The sequence below is a fragment of the Ischnura elegans genome, chromosome X, assembly GCF_921293095.1.
Source record: "Ischnura elegans chromosome X, ioIscEleg1.1, whole genome shotgun sequence".
NCBI lineage: Eukaryota > Metazoa > Arthropoda > Insecta > Odonata > Coenagrionidae > Ischnura > Ischnura elegans.
Window position 1 is genome coordinate 118,536,244 of NC_060259.1, and position 24,989 is coordinate 118,561,232.

General features: G+C 40.1%; 1 protein-coding gene and 1 long non-coding RNA gene across 16 annotated transcripts in view; one reads left to right on the plus strand and one right to left on the minus strand.

Annotated features, from left to right (window-relative positions):
* The window catches only part of LOC124170548 (Golgi reassembly-stacking protein 1-like), an 89,390-nt gene extending 64,616 nt beyond the window's left edge, over nucleotides 1-24,774 (minus strand). For 6 of the 15 annotated variants that reach the window (XR_006867490.1, XR_006867489.1, XR_006867494.1 and 3 more), the window contains exons 1-3: nucleotides 19,913-20,007; nucleotides 19,639-19,732; nucleotides 5,420-5,510 (exon numbers count right to left, since the gene is read on the minus strand). Coding sequence is in view for 3 of the 15 variants with exons in the window: in XM_046549346.1 (XP_046405302.1) it covers nucleotides 5,420-5,510; nucleotides 19,639-19,641 (94 nt within the window). In the remaining 12 variants the exon portion in view is untranslated. Of the gene's footprint in view, nucleotides 1-5,419; nucleotides 5,511-17,408; nucleotides 18,318-18,698; nucleotides 18,730-19,638; nucleotides 19,733-19,832; nucleotides 19,855-19,912; nucleotides 20,009-21,304; nucleotides 23,070-23,670 lie in introns of those variants that run through there. The other 9 variants (XR_006867500.1, XR_006867493.1, XR_006867497.1 and 6 more) reach the window with 8 other exon arrangements.
* LOC124170551 lies at nucleotides 13,911-15,300 on the plus strand. The gene is made up of 2 exons (XR_006867504.1): nucleotides 13,911-14,755; nucleotides 15,067-15,300. It is a non-coding gene; the product is annotated as an uncharacterized LOC124170551 (long non-coding RNA).
* Nucleotides 24,775-24,989: the final 215 nt, after the last annotated feature.

Below are 24,989 nucleotides of genomic sequence, written 5' to 3' on the forward strand. Positions count from 1 at the left end.
TAAACCCACTGACAATGCGATACAAGTTGAGTCAGCTTTGATAAGCGCGCCGCGCAATTAACTTTCCCTCACCTCCATTCTCTAAGACTCGTCCCCGCAGATGTGGGGTTAGCCCGCGGAATGAGGGAACGCATGCTGCTTTTATCATCGTTTTGAATCACCATCGACTTACGTCCATACCAGAAGTACGACTTTTTTTGGATCACCTTGGAAGCCAAAATTTTGGCACGGGAGGATTTTTAATGGATCATCTCACCGTTATATTTCGCCGGGGCGACGGAAAACATAGCATTGGCAAAATTCTAGAAAACTTTCCGTTAGGGCTAGATATTCCGTAGTTCATAATTCTGGATAAACGATCATCTACTGTAATTACAATCAATTGGTTATAAACAGCTCCCAACAATAAGTCGAATAATAAACGAAAGGTGATAATGTTAATATCTCCGGCGATCATCTGCCTTAATCAAAAGTAGTTACGCATACACGGCGATTGCCGTATGTTTTAGGTTTCGATATCCTTCAACGGCAAATTTGAACTAAGAGAGATATTTGCGTTCGTAAAGGAGACTGAAATATTACTGAGAAGACGCAGGAAGAAACAATAATTAGATTCGCGATGTTTTTAGTTTCTCGTTCAACAGCGCAACGTCATTTCAACCGTTCCTGTATTCATTTTTGCTACTCATTGAGACGAATGAATAACCTAACTTCATATTGCTCCAATCGGGATTTTCAAAAAAAGTCGAAAGAAAGCTGCGTAAAATCAAGAAAAGATGTAAAATCGAAGTTTCACCATTGCAATTCCCTATACTTTCCGGCCGGACTTGAGTGTCGCTGCGTAAAAACGAGACTTGATGTAAAATCAAAGTGCGTAAAATCGAAGTTTAACTGTACAGACAATGCTACATTGAGGCCGCTTTCAGACGAAACGACTTCTTGCCAGCTGCCGTTCACGTGATATTCAGGCGGTGCTCAGAAAATACGACTCTCAGCAACGCAGTGTGGACTGCAATATACGGCGACCAGCGGAAAATCGTTTCAAGTGAAAGTGGTGTTACGATTGAATCACGTACACATACAGTAAATCTTCGACATACAAGCAAGATATGTTCCCAGAAATTGTTCGAAAGTTGATAAACCTATGCAAGGCAAAGAAAAGTGTTGTTATCCTGCAGAATGCAACACTGCATTGCAACTATGCTTTAATTCACGTCTGCTCAGTTTATCCATGGTGTCGCTGTAGCGGCGTATCGGGCAGTTTATTGTTGAGGTTGTAGGAACTGTGACAGTGAAGCATGCAAGTGAGTTGTCAATTAAAGTAACAATTTAAGCTACATCGCAGAATACAGAACATATTTTGAACTGACTCACTAGTTACAACAAATTAACGGATGATGTCATCAGATGTTGGGGGAGTTTCACTATAGATCCTGATGCTATGAAGTGTGTAAACTGTGCTCTGAGCATATTTCGCGTGGCCAATCAAATTCAACCACTACTTTTCGTATGAAGATTTTCACAGATTCTTTTATCAATGTTGGTGGTGGTTTTCGGGAATTGCTGCGTACGTAACATTTTCACATTCAACGTTTCACTCCTCCCACTGGGAATGTTATCAATGGGAGGGAAACCGTTCTCGTCCTGAGCTTATACATGTTTCGTTACCCATCGTTGACCCTATTTTGAATTTTAGGCGATAGCCGTCGGTCATTAGATTGGGCCAGGAACCCTCTCCCTGTGTGGCTGAGGTTATATATCCATCCTCCCTATTAAAGTTATTAGGCCTTTTCGCTATCTCGATGGATTCACGCATAAGACGCTGATGATATTCTACCGTCTCCGCCAATACCCATGTAACGTTAAACATTATTCTATGCCCAGGGCTGGAGGCCTAATGTTCAGCGACAGCTGATGCGTCCCACTGATGTAATTTTAACGCTCTTTCGTGCTCTTTAAGCCTTTGGGTGATTGAACGCTGGCTCTGTCCCATGTAGCTTCTGGCGCAGCAGCAGGGAACCTCATACACTCCCATGGATTGAAGGGGAGGATGGCTATCCTTCGGTGAAGGTAGGATATTTTGAATTTTCTTCACCGTGCGGAAGTGAGTCTTCATGTAGCCTTTTTGAAGGATCCTAGCGATTCTATCAGTGACCCCGGAGATGTATGGAAGTTTATCATATGTTAATTCTTCCCCTTGTGGTCGTCATCTTGAGGCGGGTGTCTTTCTTTCATCGCTCTTTTTATGAATGAGACACTGTAACCATTACCTTTCAGTGCCCACATAAGGTGTAGCATTTCACCACTGATATGCTCCGCATCAAACACGATTTTGGCTCGGCGGGTTAGAGTTTCGAAAAGGCCTGCATCATTAGCATATGGAGAGGGTTCCTGGCCCAATATACAGGCATCCCCCGAGTTATGTAAGAGATGCGTTCCGGCAGACTCTGCGTAAGTCGAAATTTACGTAAGTCGAACCTTTGAGTTAGTGCTTCAGAGATTTCGATCGGCGCGGTGAAATTCTCAGCGAAGAAATGCGCGGTAAATTCTCGGTGAAGTTTCATTCAATTCACTGCCATATTCATGAATTCTACTGCGTATTCTTACGTTATTAGATACAAAATTGATAAACATTAATATAGTCTGAGAGTTGCATCTCGAGCATTGCCAATCAAAATGCATAATATTATTCCCAGAGTTGACCAATCGCGTGGATTCAGGAAAGTACGTATCTCAACGCTACATTACTAAACTGAATACTTAAATTGATTCATTATGTTATAAGAAATATTCAAAATCTTAGAACAGAAGAGTAAGAATATAGGGCTCAGAATAAATGAGAGAAAAACCAAATACATGAGAATGTCGACCACGGAAGACAGAAGATGGACTCAAAACGTTACATTTGGGCAGTACAACTTTGAAAATGTAAAATATTTCAGCTACCTTGGTACTAATTTAAACTGTAAGAACTCAATGACAGAAGAGATCAACAAGAGGATAATGGCTAGAAATAGGGCTTACTTTGCTAATATTAAGCTCCTGAAGTCAACTCTTCTATCTAAGGAGATGAAATTCAAGATCTATAAGACACTTATCAGACCGGTCGTGACATATGGAGCAGAAACGTGGAGCATCTCCACTGGAAACGAGCAAGCTCTGCGGATATTTGAATGGAAGCTTTTGTGAAAGATATATGGTCCCGTGACAGATGGGGTAACTTGGAGGATAAGAACAAACAAGGAAATAGAAAATATTATCCGAGGCGAAGACATAGTGAGGTTTGTGAAGACCCAACGGCTAGCTTGGCTAGGTCATGTAAAAAGAATGAGTGAAGAAAGGGTGCCTAAGAAGATTCTACATGGAAATATGGATGGAAAGAGAAAAAGAGGAAGACCGAGGAAAAGATGGATGCAGGATGTGGAAGATGACATAAAGGCAATGAGGATTGTCAGATGGTGGGAGAAAGTGCAGAACAGGAGAGAATGGACAGGCGTCTTGAGGGAGGCCAAAGCCCATACCGGGCTGTAGTGCCAAGGAAGTAGTAGTATTATGTTATACTGCGATCTAAGGGCCCAAAGAATGCATTGTCTACCTACCTATAATCATTATATCTTCTGCCTTTTATATATTACGTTGATCGATGAATCTGGTGGTTTCACTGCCACAGTAAATACACGTAGTAGGAGTGTCTAGGATTACGAGCAAATAACACACAAAAAATACCAGTGAATAACTATATTCTTAGATACATTCACACACACATACACTCAATCTTTCACGCACGGAAACATACTTTCACTGTCTCATATCACAATAAAATAACGTGAAAATATCATCATTTCAATATTTACTTCGCTGGAAACATCGAAGAGTATTTCCAAAGCACGAAGCTAATTAAAAGTGAGCTTTTATTCAGCCAACTCCACCATTAAAGTGCAACAAAGTTAGTGGGGAAAAGCTTTCAATGACGCAATATTCATTTACAGATGCACACAATATGAGAGAACGAGAAAATGCAGCTTAATAAAATCTTCCGCCAGAAACATGTAAACAATTACACAATTAATATCGTGTGTCAACTTTTTCTAAACTTTTTCGTGGCGTTCATTGCCACCACTCAAAATTTCAATGCCGTTACGTGGGTACTAAACAATTCTTTTACACAATAAAGATTTCTGCTTGAACTTCATTTTCTTTTAATGCCACAGATGGAAATGTCCAAACTTAAGGATACAAATTTTAAATAGTAGAAAGTCGGAGTTCGGGTGAGCATCCTGTATAACAAGTTGTATCATACAGGAATGAGCGCAACCACATCCATCGTTAGAACTGCAAATTTTCCTGTTGATTGCTGACTTGGGATTTATAAGCGATTTTTCTGCAGAAATTAATGAAAATTCCTTCGAGGAATGACAAATATGGGTCACTTTGTTATTTTTAGCACGTAAAAAAACTCGATAACCAATCGATATTTTTTCTACCATAGGTTGTACGAGCGAATATCTATTTCTTCGCGCTCGCATTCGAAAATTAACGTAATCATTTGAAATACGGTTATCACTTACATAAGTACAGATTTACGTACGTCAAGACAAACGTAACTCGGGGGATGCCTGCAATGACCAACAGCTATCGCCTAAAATTCAAAATCGGGTCAACAATGGGTAACGAAACATTTATAAGCTCAGGACGACAACGGCTTCCCTCCCATTCTCTTGATAACGCTCCCAGTAGGAGGAGTGAAACGTTGAATGTGAAAATGTTACATACGCAGCAATTCCCGAAAACCACCACCAACATTCAACCCCTACTGTTTTCAGTGAATGCCTGTTTGGTACTGCACGCAATATTTCTACCAGAAAAGAATAAATAGGGTAAAAATGTTGAATTTTTAAAGTCAAAACCTGGAGAAAGAAAGTGTGGCTGCCTGATGTAATGTGACACATTGGTCGATCATGCATTCTTTAACAACGTGTTATTTAAACTTTTTTTTACTAGGAAAATAAAATTATGGAGACAATCTTAAGATTTTTTCTACAGAGCTTTCCTGCTGATTTAATTCTTAAGTGAAATTATTGTCATTGACTTCTTGTTGTTGTTCATCAAAATTTGCCATTAATTCAGATAATAATAGTTTATCCTTGGAGCCGAGTATCGAGAACCAATGGGAGAGAATCGGACCAGTACCGAGAACCAAAAAAATTTAGGAACCGACTCATGTCCTTTGTTATTTTAGAGGCTTTTTATATTTCAGTGGAGTTTCAAGGAAAAAATTCAAAAAATGGATACTAGAACCAGGATAAATTAGAAAATTTTACAAGCTATGCATTCTCACAACATTTTTTCTTGAGAAATCACTACTTTTTATTAACTTTTATCTCGACTGGGGCCCCCAATCACCCCACAAAATGTTTACCGCTCTTGTGAAGAACCGAGTCAGCTCCGATAATGTAATCCTCGAAAGCTCGAAGTCCGGCCTCCTCGGCTGGCGACGATGGGTTCACCTCCTGGTGGCAGTCAAAGGAAACACAAACGGTATCATCTAGACTCAACAATTAGAAACAACACTGTATTTTTCATTGTCTTGCAATTTGGAGTAGGCACCCTCCAAGATTGACTTCATCTCATTCGAGTGCAAATGACAATACCTTTTCCAACAAATAACCTATCCTCAAAGGTACTTTTTATTCAAGATCGACCGACTAATACCCTTTTAGACTTGCGAAGATTTTTAAAGACTTTAAAGTACATTATATTAAAAAATAGTAATAAAAAAGCAAGAAGTATCATTCAACTTTAAATTGAGTCCATAATTTAGTTTAAAGTTGAATAAAGGAATTAGATTTCATATTTCATTCAGGAATGGCAACAGTAAATAATTATAAATGGCTCTCTTAAAGGCTGATAATGTATTTTCAGCACGAACATTCACTGGTAATTAATTCTACTTACAGGAGAATGAGACTTGCAAATTCATAAAGAAGTCTGCTCAGCCAAATCTCATGAATACATGAGAGAGTATTAAAGCGTTCGTGCACTAAATACATCACATACATACTTCAGGATTACGAATTAAACCAAGTCTTATTTTCTTAAAATAATCATTATCGTTTTTAACGTTAGGAGATACAATCGAAGGAAAATACAAAGATAGTGCTAAATTTGAGCAATTGTGATCATAAAAGCTCACTGGTGTACAACTTATGTCTGCTAAGACTTTTAACACTTTGAGTGCTAACCGCTTAATATTATGCGGCGCGAGGTGTTGCAGAATTTGCGGGAGGCGTAATATTACGACGGGCATTTTGTTTACATTGTGGCGGCTCCCGCCTCAAAGTTACGCAGCTGGTATTACTCGGATTCATGCATTTGCTCTTATAGGTGAAGTTAATGCCACAAAGTCATATATTTCATCATATTTTTTCTCCTTCAAGACAAAATTTGTCTGAAGGTTTGGAAATCCCTACCTCGTTTGTCATTCGTGCGTTCTTTCGCCAGTGATCATGGAGCGAAATCTCGCCGACGAAGACATTGCCAATGCGTTGAATTGTTTCGACAGCGATGATAGTGAAAGTGATTTTGATGACTCAGATTGCGATGATGATTACATGCCCAGCAAAGATAGTTCAAGAGGTAATTTCCATTTCTAGCGTATAGTAACGCAACCCGCGTGACCTTTTTTTGACTTCTTTTATATATCTTTTGCGCAACATTTATTCGTACGATTACTGTTTTTCATTGTTCATATGATATTTAATATTAGACTCTGAAGGTATGAACGAACCAGAAATGGTGCAACAGCTAAGTAAGCGAGGAGAAGCTCAAAAAACAATGTGAAATCGTAGGGGTGCACCTAGAGGAAGACGGTCAACTAACAGAGGAGCGGGCCCGGGAGATATTTGGAGTGATATTGATGCAGTTCCCAAGGTTTTTATTTAGGATATTGTAACCCACCTTTCCGTCATCCGTCCGGGTTCACTTTCTGAGGGGTGGGGGAGGATGGTTTGGAGGGATTGCTCAAGGTGAGCGAGCCGGGGTTCGATGGCTAGGGGAAATGGAGGGATGGGAAAAGAAAGGGAAAGATAATTTGGGGTAGGTTCACTTGCTGAATGGAGGCTGGCGCGTACGAAATAATGAAAGCTTACGTAACCGTTTACAATTCCAACACGTTTAATGAGCACTTCAATTAGAAAATGTCTCACAAAATACATAAATGAATTAATCTTTTGAATAACACAAATTAAATTACTGCTACTGGCCAGTTATGAACCTAATAACATTAATTAACAAATGACAGAAAATAAAATAAACCCTGATTACAATTGTTGGCGTGAAATATAATAAAAATGCTTGAAAAATTATAAACGCCAATTTCAAATAAATTCTTATTGTCCTACAAACTACCATTAATCATTCACACACACACGAGGACACGGGGGAACTCAAAAAAAAAATATAAAAAAAAATGTATGGGAAAGTATCACTGTTCTTCTTCTCTTGAACGGAAGAAAGAGGGGAATGGGGAGTGGGACTCTTCTGATTTTGTTGAAAATTTGGGGATATTGGTGGCTAGAGTACTTATCACTCGCTGATTTGTTGGTGGAGAAGATTTCCTCGGCTGGCTCGATGCTGCGACAAGTATTGCTGTAGGATGAGAGAACTCCTGTGTTGGCGCCGTGGATTGACGTCTTCTGCTGCGCGTGCTCGGAAGATACCGTCTTATCTCCTCTTTCCAAAGTCACCGCCGTTTAATACTCGCGTCTTTTTCCACGCTGGGCTGCCTCTCTCTTTCTCTCTCCTGACAGAATGGGATGGTTGGTTGTGCAGAGCCTCCGGCCGATATCTTCAGTAGAATGATCCTTGCACGTTGTCCGCAATTCGCTTATATAGCCACTTTCTGGGAGTGGGATGGGTGAGCGGAAAAAAACCCGGACATCGGGTTTTCTCGGCTATTCTTCCGTAGGGGAGGAGGGGTGGTTTCTGTGGAGGGTGGGGGTTGGAGGATTTCATCATCTCCGTACGCAGGTGTTCTGGCTTCACAGTGGGATGGGGAGAAACCTGCTACGCATCACGTACGCACCGGAACTTTCCACTTCGTAGACGGGAGAATTTTGGGAGGGATTGTGGGGGACGGGAAAATACAAAATCTGGTCATTCATTCGTCATTTTGCATTCACACATACATTCACACAAAATAACATAATCATTTACATAACATAAAAAAACACTTTACATTATTTATTAGACCCTTCATAATTTACGCAAGCCTTCCCTACCTCGTAAATGCCTCTTTACTTCACCATGTACCTAGCCAAACGGCAACGGCTACATGTGCCCCCCTCTTCAGAAGAGGAAATACGGAAAGTATTTACGCACAATAAGGAAGAAGAGAAAAAAAAAACATCGCGACTCGCGAACAAACGTTCCAAAATAGGAACAAAATTATAAATCGGAGGGTATGGATGGGAGGGAAGGAAAAAAAATAACATTGGGAAAGTTTATGAGGAATTATACAATCTTTATCGCTCCCCTCTTCAAATTCTTGCACCACGATTTTATCGTCTGGGAATTTTAATACAATGGAATTACGTGGCAAATCAATGACGGCTCTAAATTGCCTTAAAAAATCAATTCCAAGTATGATGGGGCTGATTAACTTTTTTACCACTAAACATACAACATCACATTCTCGATTTCCCAAGGTAATACTTAACAAAACTTGTTTTGTTATTGGTGATGACCTGTGTCGGTCCGCCCCTATAATACGGGTACGATTAATGGGTAGGGTTGGTACTTCTACACCTTGACTCGTCATATGCATTAATTCTTCCTCAGAAATCGCGGATACTTGGCTCCCCGTATCAACTAGCGCGATAACTGCATGTCCAAAACATGACAAACATACTTCGGGACAATTCCTACACTCACTCTCGCCAGCAAGGTATGGTTCTGACGTCAATGGGTCGTTCACCTCACGGAAAGATAGAATGGGTACCTCCATCGTTGAACTTGGTTGGTTTGGGCAGAGGAGGCTCTTCAGCCCAAACTCCACGCGTTTCCCGATGGGGGTGGGGTTGGAAGTGAGGGAGGTGGGGTTGGAAATAAGGGAGGCGGGGTTGTTTGTTGAGTTGACCCACTGACTGAGTTTACTCCCCTAATGGTTTCGTTTCTCTCCCTCAGAGCGTCCTCTCTAATTTGATGCCACCCTCTGTTATCGCTTTTACTGTGCCCCATTGAATAGGGTCGGCGGCGTTCACTCACTTGCATGCTGTTTACCTTCGGCGACCCACTTTCTGGCTTGCCTCCGTCACCTTGAGATTGGTCGAACCGTCCCAGCATAAAAACAAGCCTCTCGAATGTCGAGACGTCGGTTCCCCTCAACAAGTCTTGGGCATAGGGAGGGAATTGGCGAATTAAAAGGGCTACCGTCTCCTCCTCATCTACGGGTGGTTCACAAAGTCTTATTGCGGCAATTTTTCTCGTTGCATACTCCTGCATACTGTTGCCGGGCGCACGCCTATAACTTCCCGTCATCACTCTCAATTTGTAATTGACTTGATGTTCCTTACCCCAAAATCTGTCATAGAACATCTTTCTTAACTCCTCCATTTCCTGTGGGAAGGGAAATATGGCATCGGCCCATTCTTTGGCCGCATCCTCTAACATCTGGTAAAATAAACGGGTTCTCAACCGCTGAGGAATGGCATAAATAGAATAATGATTCTCTACCCCTCTCATGAATGCCACTGGGTGCTCGTAAGATCTCCCTCGGAATTTGAGATTTGACGGAGGGTTGGGGAAAGCTGAACTAGTGGTGGGGTTAGTTCCTCCTACGTGTAGGTTAGAAATCTCATTGATGACATCCTCTAATTTCTTACCCTGTTGCGCTGTACTTTTCGTTACCCCCACTATTCTTTCATCGACTACATCAGTGATTTCCCTCTTCACCTCCTCAATCTTATCCTCGATGTTTTCTACCAACTCTTTCTTTACTTCTTCAACACGGACTCTCATCACCCCCTTTACATCATCAATCTTTCTATCCATGCTGTTTTCTAATTTCTCACGGGTTCTCTCACCTTCCTCCCTGACTTCATTAATCTCCTCTTTAATTTTAGCCCAATTATTCTCAAACTTTTCTGCCTGTGTATTAAATTTCTCATTGATTTCTTCTCTCAATCCCGCGAAATTATTCCTACTCTCTTCAGCCTGCTTATCAAGTTTTTCGGCTTGTTTGGCAATTTCAGTCTTCATCTCCGCTAAGCTACTTCGGGTCTCATCTGCCTGTCTGTCAAGTTTCTCGGCTTGCTTCCTACTCTCTTCCGTTTGCTTAGTCATTTCACTCTTCATTTCTGCTAAATTACTCCTGCTCTCTTCTGCCTGTTTAGTAATTTCACCCTTCACCCCTGCGAGCAAATCAAATAATTTCTGCATATCACTCGGGTTTTCTGCACCTCCTGAAGCTTCACCTTCCGGCCTACTCTCTGATTCACCACCTCCTACGATAGGGTCACCTTCATCACTGGAAATATCAACTACCCCTACCGACTTCTCTCCCTCCGACTCGTCTTCATTATAGGTACTTGGCTCCCTATAAATCTGAAAACTCTTGCCCTTGTGATCCATTACGTTCTAAATTACTTAGGCAAATCACTGAAAAAAATTGGGAGGACACTACAATAAACTGGGATTCGCGGACAAAATATCGTAATGGACAATGAATTCGGGATCTCAGATTCAGATTTGAACTACGCGGACAGAGAAAAATCACACAACCTGTTGGAAAAATAAAACACTTCAAAGCAAAATAGCTCGGGAACGAATCGGAACTGTGACGCAACCTAACAGTGAAATCGTAGCAACCGCCTTCCCATCTAACAATGCCCCGCGTTCGGTCGCCAATTATGTGTAACCCACCTTTCCGTCGTCCGTCCGGGTTCACTTTCTGAGGGGTGGGGGAGGATGGTTTGGAGGGATTGCTCAAGGTGAGCGAGCCGGGGTTCGATGGCTAGGGGAAATGGAGGGATGGGAAAAGAAAGGGAAAGATAATTTGGGGTAGGTTCACTTGCTGAATGGAGGCTGGCGCGTACGAAATAATGAAAGCTTACGTAACCGTTTACAATTCCAACACGTTTAATGAGCACTCCAATTAGAAAATGTCTCACAAAATACATAAATGAATTAATCTTTTGAATAACACAAATTAAATTACTGCTACTGGCCAGTTATGAACCTAATAACATTAATTAACAAATGACAGAAAATAAAATAAACCCTGATTACAATTGTTGGCGTGAAATATAATAAAAATGCTTGAAAAATTACAAACGCCAATTTCAAATAAATTCTTATTGTCCTACAAACTACCATTAATCATTCACACACACACGGGGACACGGGGGAACTAAAAAAAAAATATAAAAAAAAATGTATGGGAAAGTATCACTGTTCTTCTTCTCTTGAACGGAAGAAAGAGGGGAATGGGGAGTGGGACTCTTCTGATTTTGTTGAAAATTTGGGGATATTGGTGGCTAGAGTACTTATCACTCGCTGATTTGTTGGTGGAGAAGATTTCCTCGGCTGGCTCGATGCTGCGACAAGTATTGCTGTAGGATGAGAGAACTCCTGTGTTGGCGCCGTGGATTGACGTCTTCTGCTGCGCGTGCTCGGAAGATACCGTCTTATCTCCTCTTTCCAAAGTCACCGCCGTTTAATACTCGCGTCTTTTTCCACGCTGGGCTGCCTCTCTCTCTTTCTCTCTCCTGACAGAATGGGATGGTTGGTTGTGCAGAGCCTCCGGCCGATATCTTCAGTAGAATGATCCTTGCACGTTGTCCGCAATTCGCTTATATAGCCACTTTCTGGGAGTGGGATGGGTGAGCGGAAAAAACCCCGGACATCGGGTTTTCTCGGCTATTCTTCCGTAGGGGAGGAGGGGTGGTTTCTGTGGAGGGTGGGGGTTGGAGGATTTCATCATCTCCGTACGCAGGTGTTCTGGCTTCACAGTGGGATGAGGAGAAACCCGCTACGCATCACGTACGCACCGGAACTTTCCACTTCGTAGACGGGAGAATTTTGGGAGGGATTGTGGGGGACGGGAAAATACAAAATCTGGTCATTCATTCGTCATTTTGCATTCACACACACATTCACACAAAATTACATAATCATTTACATAACATAAAAAAAACACTTTACATTATTTATTAGACCCTTCATAATTTACGCAAGCCTTCCCTACCTCGTAAATGCCTCTTTACTTCACCATGTACCTAGCCAAACGGCAACGGCTACAATATGGAACTTAGCTTCTTTTCGAGCCTCTATTCTAACGATAATCTTTCCATCTTTGAAGTATGTAATCTTCACTGGTGACTATGGTGTGAAATCAAATATGTACTGGGCTAAATAGTTCAAGTGAGATGATGATTTTTTGAACATTTTTCGACATTGATTTGATAAATTGTATCAAGGAACACACGAACTTATATGCAAGGCAAAGAATTGCAAAACTGAGGAGAGGGAACTTACTATCCGCAAAAAGCAGATTGCAATCCTGGAAAACAGTGACTCAAGGTGACGTAAAAAAGTTTCTTGCCGTTATAATGCACATGAGCTTTAGCAAACGTCCTCGTATCCATGATCATTGGAGTACTGATCCCGTCTTGGCGTGTGGCTTCTGTCCTGGTGTTTTTTCTAGAGATAGATTACTTGCAATCTTAGGAAATTTCCATCTTGCGGACAACCAATTATTCATTGAAAAACGCGTAGACCGTCACGACCCCCTATTCAAAGTGCGTCCATTGCTCGAGGATTTTCGAAATAAATTTCAAAAATCCTACCAACCTGCGGAGGATATAACTGTAGATGAGGGAATTTGTCCCTTTCGTGGTAGGTTTTGCTACAAAGTGTACATGCCTCAGAAGCCAAGCAAATATGGCATAAAACTCTACATGCTCCCAGAAGCAAGCAGTGGTTTTGTTTGGAATGTGGATGTGTTTCATGGCCAGGAAAACTCTGGATTGGCTATAGTCAAGAGACTTTTGGCTACGCTTGCTAAAAAGGGTCACACATTATATACAGACCGATTTTACACAAGCCCTGGCCCGTGAATTGGAAAGCCTTCAAACGGGATTAGTAGGTACTATCATGAAAAATAGGGCGGGGATTCCATTGGCAATAAAAAATGCTCGCCTATCACATGGATAGCATGTTTTCGCGCGACATGAAAATATATTAGTCCAGCGTTGGAAAGACAAACGTGATGTGTTTCTGCTCTCCACTCGACATACAAGTGACATGATCACTTTCAAAGATCGCAGAGGAAGGGAGAAAACTAAACCTGCGATAGTAATACACTATAACAAGAAAAAATTTGGTGTAGATCTAATTGATCAACTAATGAGTTACGGTGCCCTGGATCATCGATCAGTGAAGTGGTGGCGTAAGCTGGTATTCCACCTAATAGTTATGGCAGCCCCATGTGGAAAAATTTTCTGGTCCAGTACTGGATATATGCTGGTCAAGTACTGGATTTATACTGGGTCAGTATTAATCCAGTACTGGACCAGAACCGGCCAATACTGGGCCAGAACCGGCCAGTACTGGGCCAGTATTAATTCATTACTGGACCAGAACCGGCCAGTACTGGGCCAGAACCGACCAGTATTGATTCAGTACTGTAACAGAACCGGCCGGTACTGGGCCAGAACCGGCCGGTGATAAACCAGTACTGGACCAGAACCGGCCGGTGATAAACCAGTACTGGATCAGAACCGGCCAGTACTTGACAAGAACCGGCCAGTACTTGACAAGAACCGGCCAGTACTGGGCCAGAACCGGCCGGTATCAAACCAGTAATGGACTAGAACCGGCCAGTACTGGACCAGAACCGGCCAGTACTGGACTATAACCGGCCAGTACTGGCCCAGAACCGGCCAGTACTGGACCAGAAACGGCCAGTGCTGGACCAGAACCGACCGGTACTGGATGGCCGACCGGTACTGGGCCAGAAACGCCAAAACTGGGCCAGTATCTCCAGTCCAGATTGGGAAATTAATGCATGTACAGATATTAAACCTTCAATTTTTGCCATATAATTTTAAAAACATGCTTCAACGAAAAGTTATAAATATACATTTTTAATGTATTTATTGCGTTTTCACAGAATAAAAATTATCAACAATTTTAACTGAGATCTTACAGTGAATAATACTATTTTACATGTTTATTTCATGGAAGTTTGGTCTAGTGAGGAAGTTAAAGGTTGATGAATAGTGCATTATACGTCATCTGAATCATTCTTTCATTTCCATGCGCGTAGCGCATTGTCTTTTGTCATTGACCTCAGCGCCATCTTGGATTCTCTGGACTTCGAAAAATTTCACTCCCGTACGCTCTCTAGAATAACCATAGAGCTTACGGGAAAATCACTTTTTTCAATTTTAGAGTAAATGCCATATGGTAACGTCAGTTTTCGGTCCTTATCCCACTCCCACTTTCGAGCCAGCGTCGCGTCGCTACTTCCGGTGTAGATAGATCGTTCAGTCTGGTTCAGTCTCGCTTGTGGTGTGCGTGTGTCAACATGGCTAGGTATCGTCCTCAAAGAAGAAAGGCTCCTCGGAGACCCGTGGAGAAAATCATCAAGGATTACTCTCCCGTAAATATACCAGTTTGCCTTGTGAACAAATTCTTCCAGCTGGAGCTGTAAATGTGTGGGTTGCTGACACCATTGGACCAAACTTCCTTAGAAGTAAGTTCTTTAAAACAACTATAATCCTATTAATAGCTGGGCCGTATGCCATCACTGGTGCTTCGATGAATCACCTTAAAGGCCTTAGTCTAAAAAACTGCCTTTAATAAGCTATTACGTAATTTTATTGGGGCCGATTAAGCTTTGGGCTGAGTATAATTACAGGTTAGTTTATGTTTCGTTGGTTATTGCATACACAGTAATCTCAACACTAATGAAACCATGAAAGTCAAAACAATAGTGATAGTAAATTAATGGAGAGGATAAAGATATTTCAATGCTTTTATTCTTTCTCCATCCTTCATTTTCAGACTATATGCAGAACACGACGCGAGAGCAGGAAATATAAAGGTGGAAGATCACAGTTATGTCAAGAAGTAATTGTGCACGAGATTGTGCGAAATTCGAAAAGCTGCAAAGGCAAACGTAAATACGTCTATTAAATGAAATATTAATTCTTAATTACTATCTTTTTTTGCCCATAAATCTTTCTATGTAACCGAATTATATGACTTTAAATAAATCTTTAAAATGTTTTTTTCCAATTGAGATTATTTTATTCAAATTTTATTATAGCACTAGGCCGGAACCAGCCCAGTACCGCTTGGAGCTGGCCCAGTAATGGCCCAGAATCGGCCCGGAACCGGCCCAGTACTGGGATACTTCCACGTGGGAGTGACAAATGCCACAATCAGTTAAGCCAAACATCCGTTGCAGTCACCTATTTTACGCAAAAAATTTGTTCGGAGTTAGTTACATTGGAAGACGAATCGCCCCTTGAAAACGCCAGAGCCGAGATAACTAGAATATCTGAAAAGCATTTCACTGAAAAAATTCCCGCACCATCAGGACAAAAGAAGGCTCGAAAGAGGTGTAGGGTGTGCTCCGAGAAAGGGCGAAAAACGACTGGGAAAGCTGCCAGAAAATGTACTATCGTTTTCAAAAGTATGTAGACACCCACGAGTCCCACTTAACTTATGTGGTAGGGTCGATAAAAACTTAGAAGGTTGGCACATAAGTTAGCCTGCATCTCTCACCGGTACGCCAGCAATAGCCAACGAGGACTGACGTGGGGTCGACCGGGCTAGCGAGAAAGGAGTGAAACTACAGGCTGAAATGCCCTAGCGGATAGAATTCGCTGAGGAAACTCACGTCCACGCTCATGTTGGGCCTTCGAAGTGTTTTCTTGCGAGCTCCGTGGCGAGGATTTCCTCTCTTCAGATTCATATTTGGACTCACCGTGAACACGGAATGTTTATGTGATTCCGTAGCTGAGTAGGATTACTTCACGCGCATATGATACACTGAAGTTATCGGGAGGTATTCGAATCCGAACCAAATGATTTTTTTATTTTGTGAAAGGTCGATTAATATCAAATTATTTTTAACAATTATAAAATTCTAAGCTTAGATTATTTTTATCTACAGCTTTATTTACAGCTTAATCGGCATGCAAAGTTTGTAAAAAAATAATGAAATAAAGGTTTTAGAAGATAAAAGAGAACCTTATGCTTTTTGAAAGGGTTATTCGAAAGTTATTCTGGAGGATTTTTATATTTCAGTGCGGTTTTTAGGTACAAATATTCTAAATAGATAATAGAACCATCACACCTATCTAAATTTTTAAGCTATGTAATTTTCATTTTTCTTAGTATTTTTATTTACAAAATTGATACTTTTTATTAACTTGAATCTAAATTTTAAGAGCCAGAATAGCGTCAAAATCCATTTGTAGGCGTGCGATTTCCCAAAATCTTCCGGTGGAGGACCCCCTATCATGGGCCCTAGCCGAGGTCACACAATTACCCTTTCGTCCTTTTTTAAGGGTGAAAGATTTCATGTATCAATTTACTTCAACTTAATCCTTGGATATATTTGTATTTCGCACTCCTATTGGAAGAAAAGCATTGTTGCTTTTAATTACATAACTTCCCACACTGGTGAACAAAGATTTTGTCCTGGAGACGTCGCGACGTCTCCAGGACGCGTCGTTGGATGGTCTTAGACGTATTTTTTGGCTGATTTGGAATCTGGGCAGGGATTATTTCCATCACGTCTAGTTTCATTGGGACAGCTGAATGTATGTTTTTTCTTTTACAAAAGTAGTAATTTATTTCATATATATATCATAATAGCATGAACAGGTAAAAATAATAATTTCCTGTCATAACATGTTGTCCTACGAGAGCATGCCTTCCTGTCCCAACAAAATATATAATTAAACTTGCAGTAACCTATCATTTTTTTTTATGCAATGCATAATCAGCTTCCACTCCAAATAAGTATGTGACTGTCGGCGCGTAAAGACGTGTGTTTTTCATCTGCAGACGGTTTTAGAAATTTGTTGCTCGCAGGAAATGTCAGCTTATTACATTGTAATCGTTATGAAATGTCTTAGCTTTCATCATGGGGTCAGTCCGTTTCAAATCACCGAGGCCATGTTGTTCAGCATTTTTAATTATCCTGAATTTTTTTCATTGGTTCCCTACAAGTAGACAATCACAAAACACCATTTGAAAAAATTTACAAGCCATACTTTTTTGGCAGACATTTTTAAAAGGGGGAATGGGCCTAAACAGTGCGTGAACTACCACGATTACTTTTACTACGTGTGCGGTGAAATTACTTTGAAGGCTAAAAGGAGGAATATTACCTTTTTGAGACAGTGTTTTAGACTTTATTATGACTGTCCGTTGGGTGACCTGGATACAGGATCGGAGTCTTCTGCGATATGTAGCAGGTGTGAAAGGCTTCTCACTGGTTGGACTGATGGAAAATGTCATATGAATTTTTCCGTCCTCATGATTCGACGGGAAGCTAAGGATCATATTTCTGAAATCTATTTTTGTGAAACAGAAATTAAAGGAATAACACCACAGTCAAAACGCACTGTAAAAGATCCAAACAACCTAGAATCAACCCCACACTTGAAAAATTTACCAGTGGTGGAACCACACAAAATGTTGATCTTAGCGAATATTCAGAAAGTATCTGAGAATTATGGATTCGAAAACTCGAAAGACCCAATTTTTGGACCAAACATTTCTGATACACCTCATTTTATGACAAAAGAGTATTTAAGTGATCTATTGCGCAACTTAAATTTGTCTAAAAAGCAGAGAGAAATCTTAAGATCACAATTGATGGGTTGGAATTTGCTGGATCCAAATACAAAACTTTCTATGCATCCACCTCTCAATGACGAATTCAAATAATTTTTTCTCATGATAACAAAAGTTAAGTTTTGCAATGATGTTCTCTCTGTTATGGGTACTCTTAGTTTTGAATATAACACAGATGATCATTCAGTTCATTGATTCCTTTAACGTCATTTAAAGGCTGTTTTTTAACATAATGGAATTGAACTTCCCTCCAAAGCATTAGCTCATGGAACCGACATAAAAGAATCTTACTAGAATAGGCAGTAAATTTTTCAGTACCCAAAATTTGTGGAAAATTAGAAGTAGCTGCATTTTACTAGGCATACAGTTTCACTGCACCAAAATATTATTGCTTCTTCCACGATTGGGATAGCAGAGACAGAAAAAATCATTGCTTGAAAAAAGATTGGCTATAACTTAAGCACTCGTCACTGGATTCAAAAATGTCCTTTTCATCTTTTTACGATCCTAAAAACATTATTTTGCTACCTCTAAGTATTAAATTAGGGATTTTTAAAAATTTAGTAAAAGATATGTGTAAAAATGGTGCAGGTTTTACATATTTGAAACAAATGTCCAAAAAATCAGTGAAAAACAGATAATAGAAGGATTTTTTATTGGGCCACAGATTTTTTTTTTTGAATAAGTGCTGAAGAATTCGGAATTTTGACAAAAAGAGTTCAACAAAAAAAATTCGTGGAAGTCATTCAAAAATGCATTTGAAGGTTTTCTAGGAGAGAGAATGGCTAAATATCACCACAATGGCTAAACATCCTACATACCTTGGCGCCGTTAGTGCTCAACACGATATGTTTCCACCAGAATATTTCACTGATGCACGAACAGCACCATGAAAAGTTCAGAAACATATTATCAGATTAGCGGTGGACACTGAAAAGGGATTCGTCAGAAGCTAAATATGCGAGAAAATTACGAGTGAGTACCCATTTTTCACATTATTTTATTTATTTACTTAAACTCCTTTGAATCCGATTGCCCTAAAAAAACTCAATGCGATAGAAAACATCTGGGCCCAGTTTCGGAATCAGCCCGAAAAATACCAGAGGATTAGCAAAACATATGGCTAGAATAGGAAAAATTATTTTTTGGTTGATCAGTGTTATCGATAGAGTTTCAAACATCATGATCTACGGCTATCATTCTGATTTCACACGAGTGTATCTGGCTATTTATTGAGTATTGTCCACAATATGAGTACAGATTTTTATCAATGGAAATTCGACAGTAGCAAGGACAAATTACAACCTCTGCCACTTCCCCTGCTTATTTCCACTCTTTGAATAAGTTTGTTTAGAAATAAATGTATTAAGGCAGATTGAGTCATTATTTTAAAAAAAATTAGTCGCTTAAAAAATTTGGTGGTAATTTTTTTATTGAGTAAACTATTGTGTTGATGTTATCAATTGACCTTTCACAAAATAAAAAAAATACAATTGGCTCAGGTTCGAATCCCCCCCATAACTTCAGTGCATCAAATTTGCGTGAAGTAATCCTACTCAGCTACGGAGCCACATAAACATTAAGTGTATACGGTGACTCCAAGTGGTGTAAGGAACCATAATGCCGTCGTAGTCTTATCATTAGAGTATTTTTTTAGTATAACAATCGGATAGATGATTAAATACTGCCAAGTTTAACTAGAGATTAAAAAAGTTACCACCAGAGATGAAAAGATGTCTTTCGATTTAAGTACGTACTTACCATGTGCCTAATAAGGGAATTCAGAGGATAGCTGCAATTTCAGCAATATTTTTCTTGGAAAACCACTGATTTAAAAATTGAATCGACACCACGGCTGTATGACAGAAAAAAGAAACGTTTACCATCAAAATTAAACAGACACTACTATATCACATTATTTCAACACCATATTTGAATCATTCGAATATACCCACTGCAATTTAGAACTCATTTAACAGTTATAAGATTTAAACCATTGCAAAAAATAAACTGGCATAGTGAAAATAAACCTTACGTGAATATTCAGCATTCCTCTCGTTGACAACAAATGCTTTCACTGCCTTCCCGCCTTCACGGAATAATAATGCGCAGCACTCGATGCTGTTGTTTCTGTGAAGGCGCAATTATCGACGGCTTTTAAACCATAGTATCAATTAAAAATGCCAGTATTACTAATGTTTTTGATCGAAATCCATCAACTCTTCATCACAAATGTGATCAATTAATTGAGGAGTCTTCTCATTTCAACAGGGTAATTAATATTTATTATTTACGCCACATATGATCTTCTGCAATTATTTACGCTTTGTTTTCTTTATGAAATATTATTTTACGTTTTACCAATTGGGTAATGGATCAGGTGAATACAAAAGGATCAAACCTGCGGCTGGTAAGAAGCCATTAAAATCGCAGTTCTAATTCCAAATTATAAATAGCCGTAACACCATACGCTATAGGGTCATTCCATGTCAACTCAACCAATTTTTGGGGGGTCCCACACTCACCATCTCAGATTTTGATAATTTTTCCCCTGTTGTTAGTTTCAACCTTAGTTAAGAAAAATCCAAAATATTAAAGACCCATTGCAAGTATTTTCCAAGATATGAGTGTTTGACGTCAATGAGGCACACACAAATTCTGCACACCAGTCAAATTATTCAAAACTACCATATTTGTGCACCTGTACAACCTAAACCAAATGAGTGAAGCTAGTAAAAATTTTAGAGGATATAAACATGCTGCTATAGTTTTAAAAAATCCTATCACAACGATTTTCACTTGAAAACTTTTTTTCTATAAATGTTCAAAAATTGCACTTTTGACAAATTTCGTCAAAAAAGTGACATTTTCAAATACTTGTAAAAATCACATATATCAAATGAAAGCCATAAAAATCTCTGTAAGCATGGTAAAGACCACCAACTTTAATATAGAGTGAGGTTTTGGGTAATTTTGGATTTATTTGTTAATAAATCTTATGAAAATCATCATTCCGCTAATGTTTTTTGTTGAAAAATGCCACTTTTTCAACTTCTAATAACAAAAAAGGACACCAATTAGGTGACTGAGTTTTTTAATATAACTTGCACTATACTCCCTCTTTCAGGAAAATTAAACCTGAAGTTGCTCCCATGATGGATAGTGCTTCTATGATTTATTTTAATGATGGTTGTAAAATGGCGGGCTACAGCACTTATGTTTCAGGGCATCCCCCAAAAGGGGAGTTGTATTTGAGTATCAAAGTTCCTGTAAACCCCTACCATTCTTTAAATTTAGCTGGTAATCTATTTTTAATTTCCAAATAGTATAAAATGGAAACATTTTAGCAAATATATGGATTTACTAGATATTTGCAATTAGGCAAAAACTGGTTGAATATGTACCTATTTGAAGGATAAGTACATACCTCTAACCTCTTAAGCCTGATGGTAAGCATCCTCAACTGTTTGAATTACACAGCCAATGTACCATCTGCTTTTATATACCGTGGTGACATAAGTTCCACGGTTTTTAATAATGTTCTTGGCACATGCTTTTATTTATCTTTTTATTAAATCAACTTTTCTTGGCACTCTGAACTTGGGCAGAGAACGTCCACTGAATTGTTACTCATTTTCACTGATTGAAATGTTTTAGTGAGGAGGTCTTGTCCCTTAATTGTTTTAGAGTTTTAAAACTGCATGTTCAATTTTTGTTTCCAAATCTCTACATCATCACTGGAAACATATGATGTTTTTATGCCTTCAACATTTTTATCAACTCACTCAAGTCACACACTGATAAAATGTTTCGTCCACTGGGTTGTTGTAAACAGGCTCTTGTAGGTAAACATTTTACCGTTCCCCCGATTCATCACATACACTTTTTTTATGACTTGTGGCAAAAAATGCCATTCTGCTGACAAATCAAAGCCTGATTAATGCAAGCATATATTTTTTATATTTTTGAATTTTTATGCTGGCTTGCAGTTCTGTCACTAAAATATTTGCATTTTGCAATGCCAAAAAATATCTCCTTAATAAACTTAATTACTTATCTGATAAAGGCATCTCCTATGAAAAAAATTTGTAAAACTGTTTCAAAATTTTATACATTCTTATACATTGGCATGGCTCATTCATAGGGGATATACTGCTACTGCATCGTGATCCAAGCAGTCACTGATGATGCACAAGGTCATGTAGGACACATTTTCATCAACTTTATGATAGATAACAAGTGGATGATCTGTTGCCTATCGGTTGTCCCAGAAAAATCCCTGAACGGCATCTTGCACAATGAAAGAGAAATTCTCACCAAAGTCAAGTAAAATTATGACCTTATCAATATTCAATTCTTCTAAAAAATTTGGCCTGAAATACAGCAGTAAAATGATTAATTTTAACATCTTTCACCATAAAGCCGGTCTATAAAATCATTTACATTTACTTGTACATTCTCAGTTATTGTATGATCTGTATGTGTCCTCTGAAAATCAGTAAGAGTTAAATCATCTGATAACTACTTAGCTAAATGGTTGCATAGCAATTCACGCAGCTGCTTTTTACCTGGGCACTGCTCACACCTGTGCACCATACTCCGATTGTAACCAATGTCACAAACTATGCATTTCATTGCATCTTTGTATTCCATTTTAACTGAAGGAAGTACATCTAGCATAAGCGTAATATTCTGGTGTTCCATACAAACACATACTGAATTTAAAATTTAATTACACCTATTTTGATATTATCAGCTAGCTGTTTTCCTTCTTTCCAGGACACATCTGGAAGTATACCTTTCCTTTTCCTCAGATCTCGAGCTTGCTTTACTTGCTATTTAGTTACATTGCACACTTCAGCTATTTTTGATATTGTTAGATCTTTTGAAAATGACATGAGACTCGGCTTTACACATTTATTTGCACAGGTACAACACGACCATGCGTGTGCTCAGGCCAGGGCTCGCATCCAATATGCCGCCTCCGGACAGGCTTGGACAGGCTTCGCTTCGTCATCCGTCTCCTTCCCCTCCATTCCCCTAGCGCGCCCTAGCGGTGCTCCCTCCGCCACATCCGTCGTCAGCCCGATGCGACGGAGTATCCCTCCGCCGTGATATCAGTGAGAATTCGAACGCTGCTAACACGGCCATCCTAATGCAGTTACGCTCTCGGAACTGCCGCTGCGCGAGGTCTGAAATTGCAAGAACTCAACTTAGAACAAGTGAAAACAACAAAGAGCCGAATACAAACTCGCGATCCCACTGTCATTAGCAGCGACATCTAATTATCAAGTTGTAAGGTACACTGATAGCACTCAGCCATCAAAATAGGCACATTATGGACCCAGGCTGGCTCCAGAGTTCAACTCGTGTCGATCTGAAATCTAAATAAATTAGTTTGTCACACACCTCAAGACCCCTAAGGCCTTGGAAAACAAAACGCATAATGGGAGCAATCATGCGTGAAGGTGCATAACCTTCGGAAAACCAGAACAAATCATGAGTTCTTTAAAACCCATGCTTCAAGGTCCAAAGACCCCGGAAAACAAAACAAACCATGGGTGCATTCAAACCCATGCTTCAAGGTGCTCAGACCTCGGAAGCCAAAACATATCATGAGTTCATTCAAACCCATGCTTCAAGGTACTCCGACCTCGGAAGCCAACACAAATCATGAGTTCATTCAAACCCATGCTTCAAGGTCCGAAGACCCCGGAAAGCCAAAACAAATCACGGGTACAGGCTTACCTCGTACCTCACCCCTCCCCCTCATGGAGAGAGATAAGGTCTTACATGTCAGTCGCAGCCGACCAATCCTTCGGCCACGGTCGCAGCTGTTCCTTGGCAGCCTTGACGATCCTTTGTCTCGTAGCGCCGACCCGTTTGAGCTCGTAGCGTCCCTCTGGTGTCACCTCTCGAACTTCGTAAGGACCAAGGAATTCGAAATCCGCCTTGCTCGCGTGAAGCTTGCTCGCCCGGTGAAGCAGCACGAAGTCTCCAATGCTGTACTGCTGGGTGTCACGCCCTCTGGAGTTGAGAGCTGCTCTAGATGATTCATCTGATCGAAGTCGCTCGATGACACGCCTCCTGTCAACATTCATATTTCTCACAGGAGTTAGATCACTTGAAAGGTCATTTAAGGCGGCTTGAATGAATGGGGTGGTGACTTCAATACCAATGAGCAATTGAGCAGACTGACCCCTGTCGCTTTTTGCATGGTAGTGTTCAAAACTAACTTAATTCTCCACAAAACGCTCGGCCATTCTGCCCTGAACCTTGTCTCAATTCTTATTAAGTTCATGATGGTGCGCATATAACGCTCCACTTGTCTGTTTGCTCTGTGAATATCGGGTGTTATGAAGTGATAACGAACGTTCCATTCATTTAGGCACTTAGCCACTGCCAAGTTATGAAAATTGGTGCCACTGTCCATAATGATTAATTCAGGAGCTCCGAAGCAGGAAATAAAAAATTGCAGGGCTCGCAGAGTCTCATCAGATCTTACAGATTTTAAGGCAACCATGTTGCAATGCTTAGTGAAAGAATCAATTAGTACAAGCGCATATCTGTGTCCATCAATAGACACCGGCAAGGGTCCCAGACAATCGATGTGTATCGTGTGCATTGGGACTGGAACCTTATTGGGTAATTGAACGAGTCCCTGTAGAGAACCTGTTTGCGTCTTCTTAACAACACAAACAAGGCAGTGTTTCACATAGTTTTTGACAGACTGTCTTAGCCGCGGAAACCAGAATGCAAACTTATTGACTTAATTGTTTTCTCTGCTCCAATATGGCACTGCTCGTCATGAAATAATCGCAGAAGTCCAAGCCTACTTTGTCGGGGGACATAGTAGCGCAGCAATTTCCTCCTATTTTTTTAAAATCTCTTGATGACATAGTAAGCCATCCTTCTCAAAGCCATCCTTCTCAACGTATTGATTCGAGTCTACTATTCCCTCACGCAACTCGGAAAGCATTTGCCGAACTTCGGCATTGCCCTTTGGCTCGATGTGTAACCACGAATCGTGCTGAGAGACTCGCAAGACTGAGACAGGATTACGGCTAAGATAATCAACGTGGCTCAGGGTAGAGCCTTTACGGTAAATTATC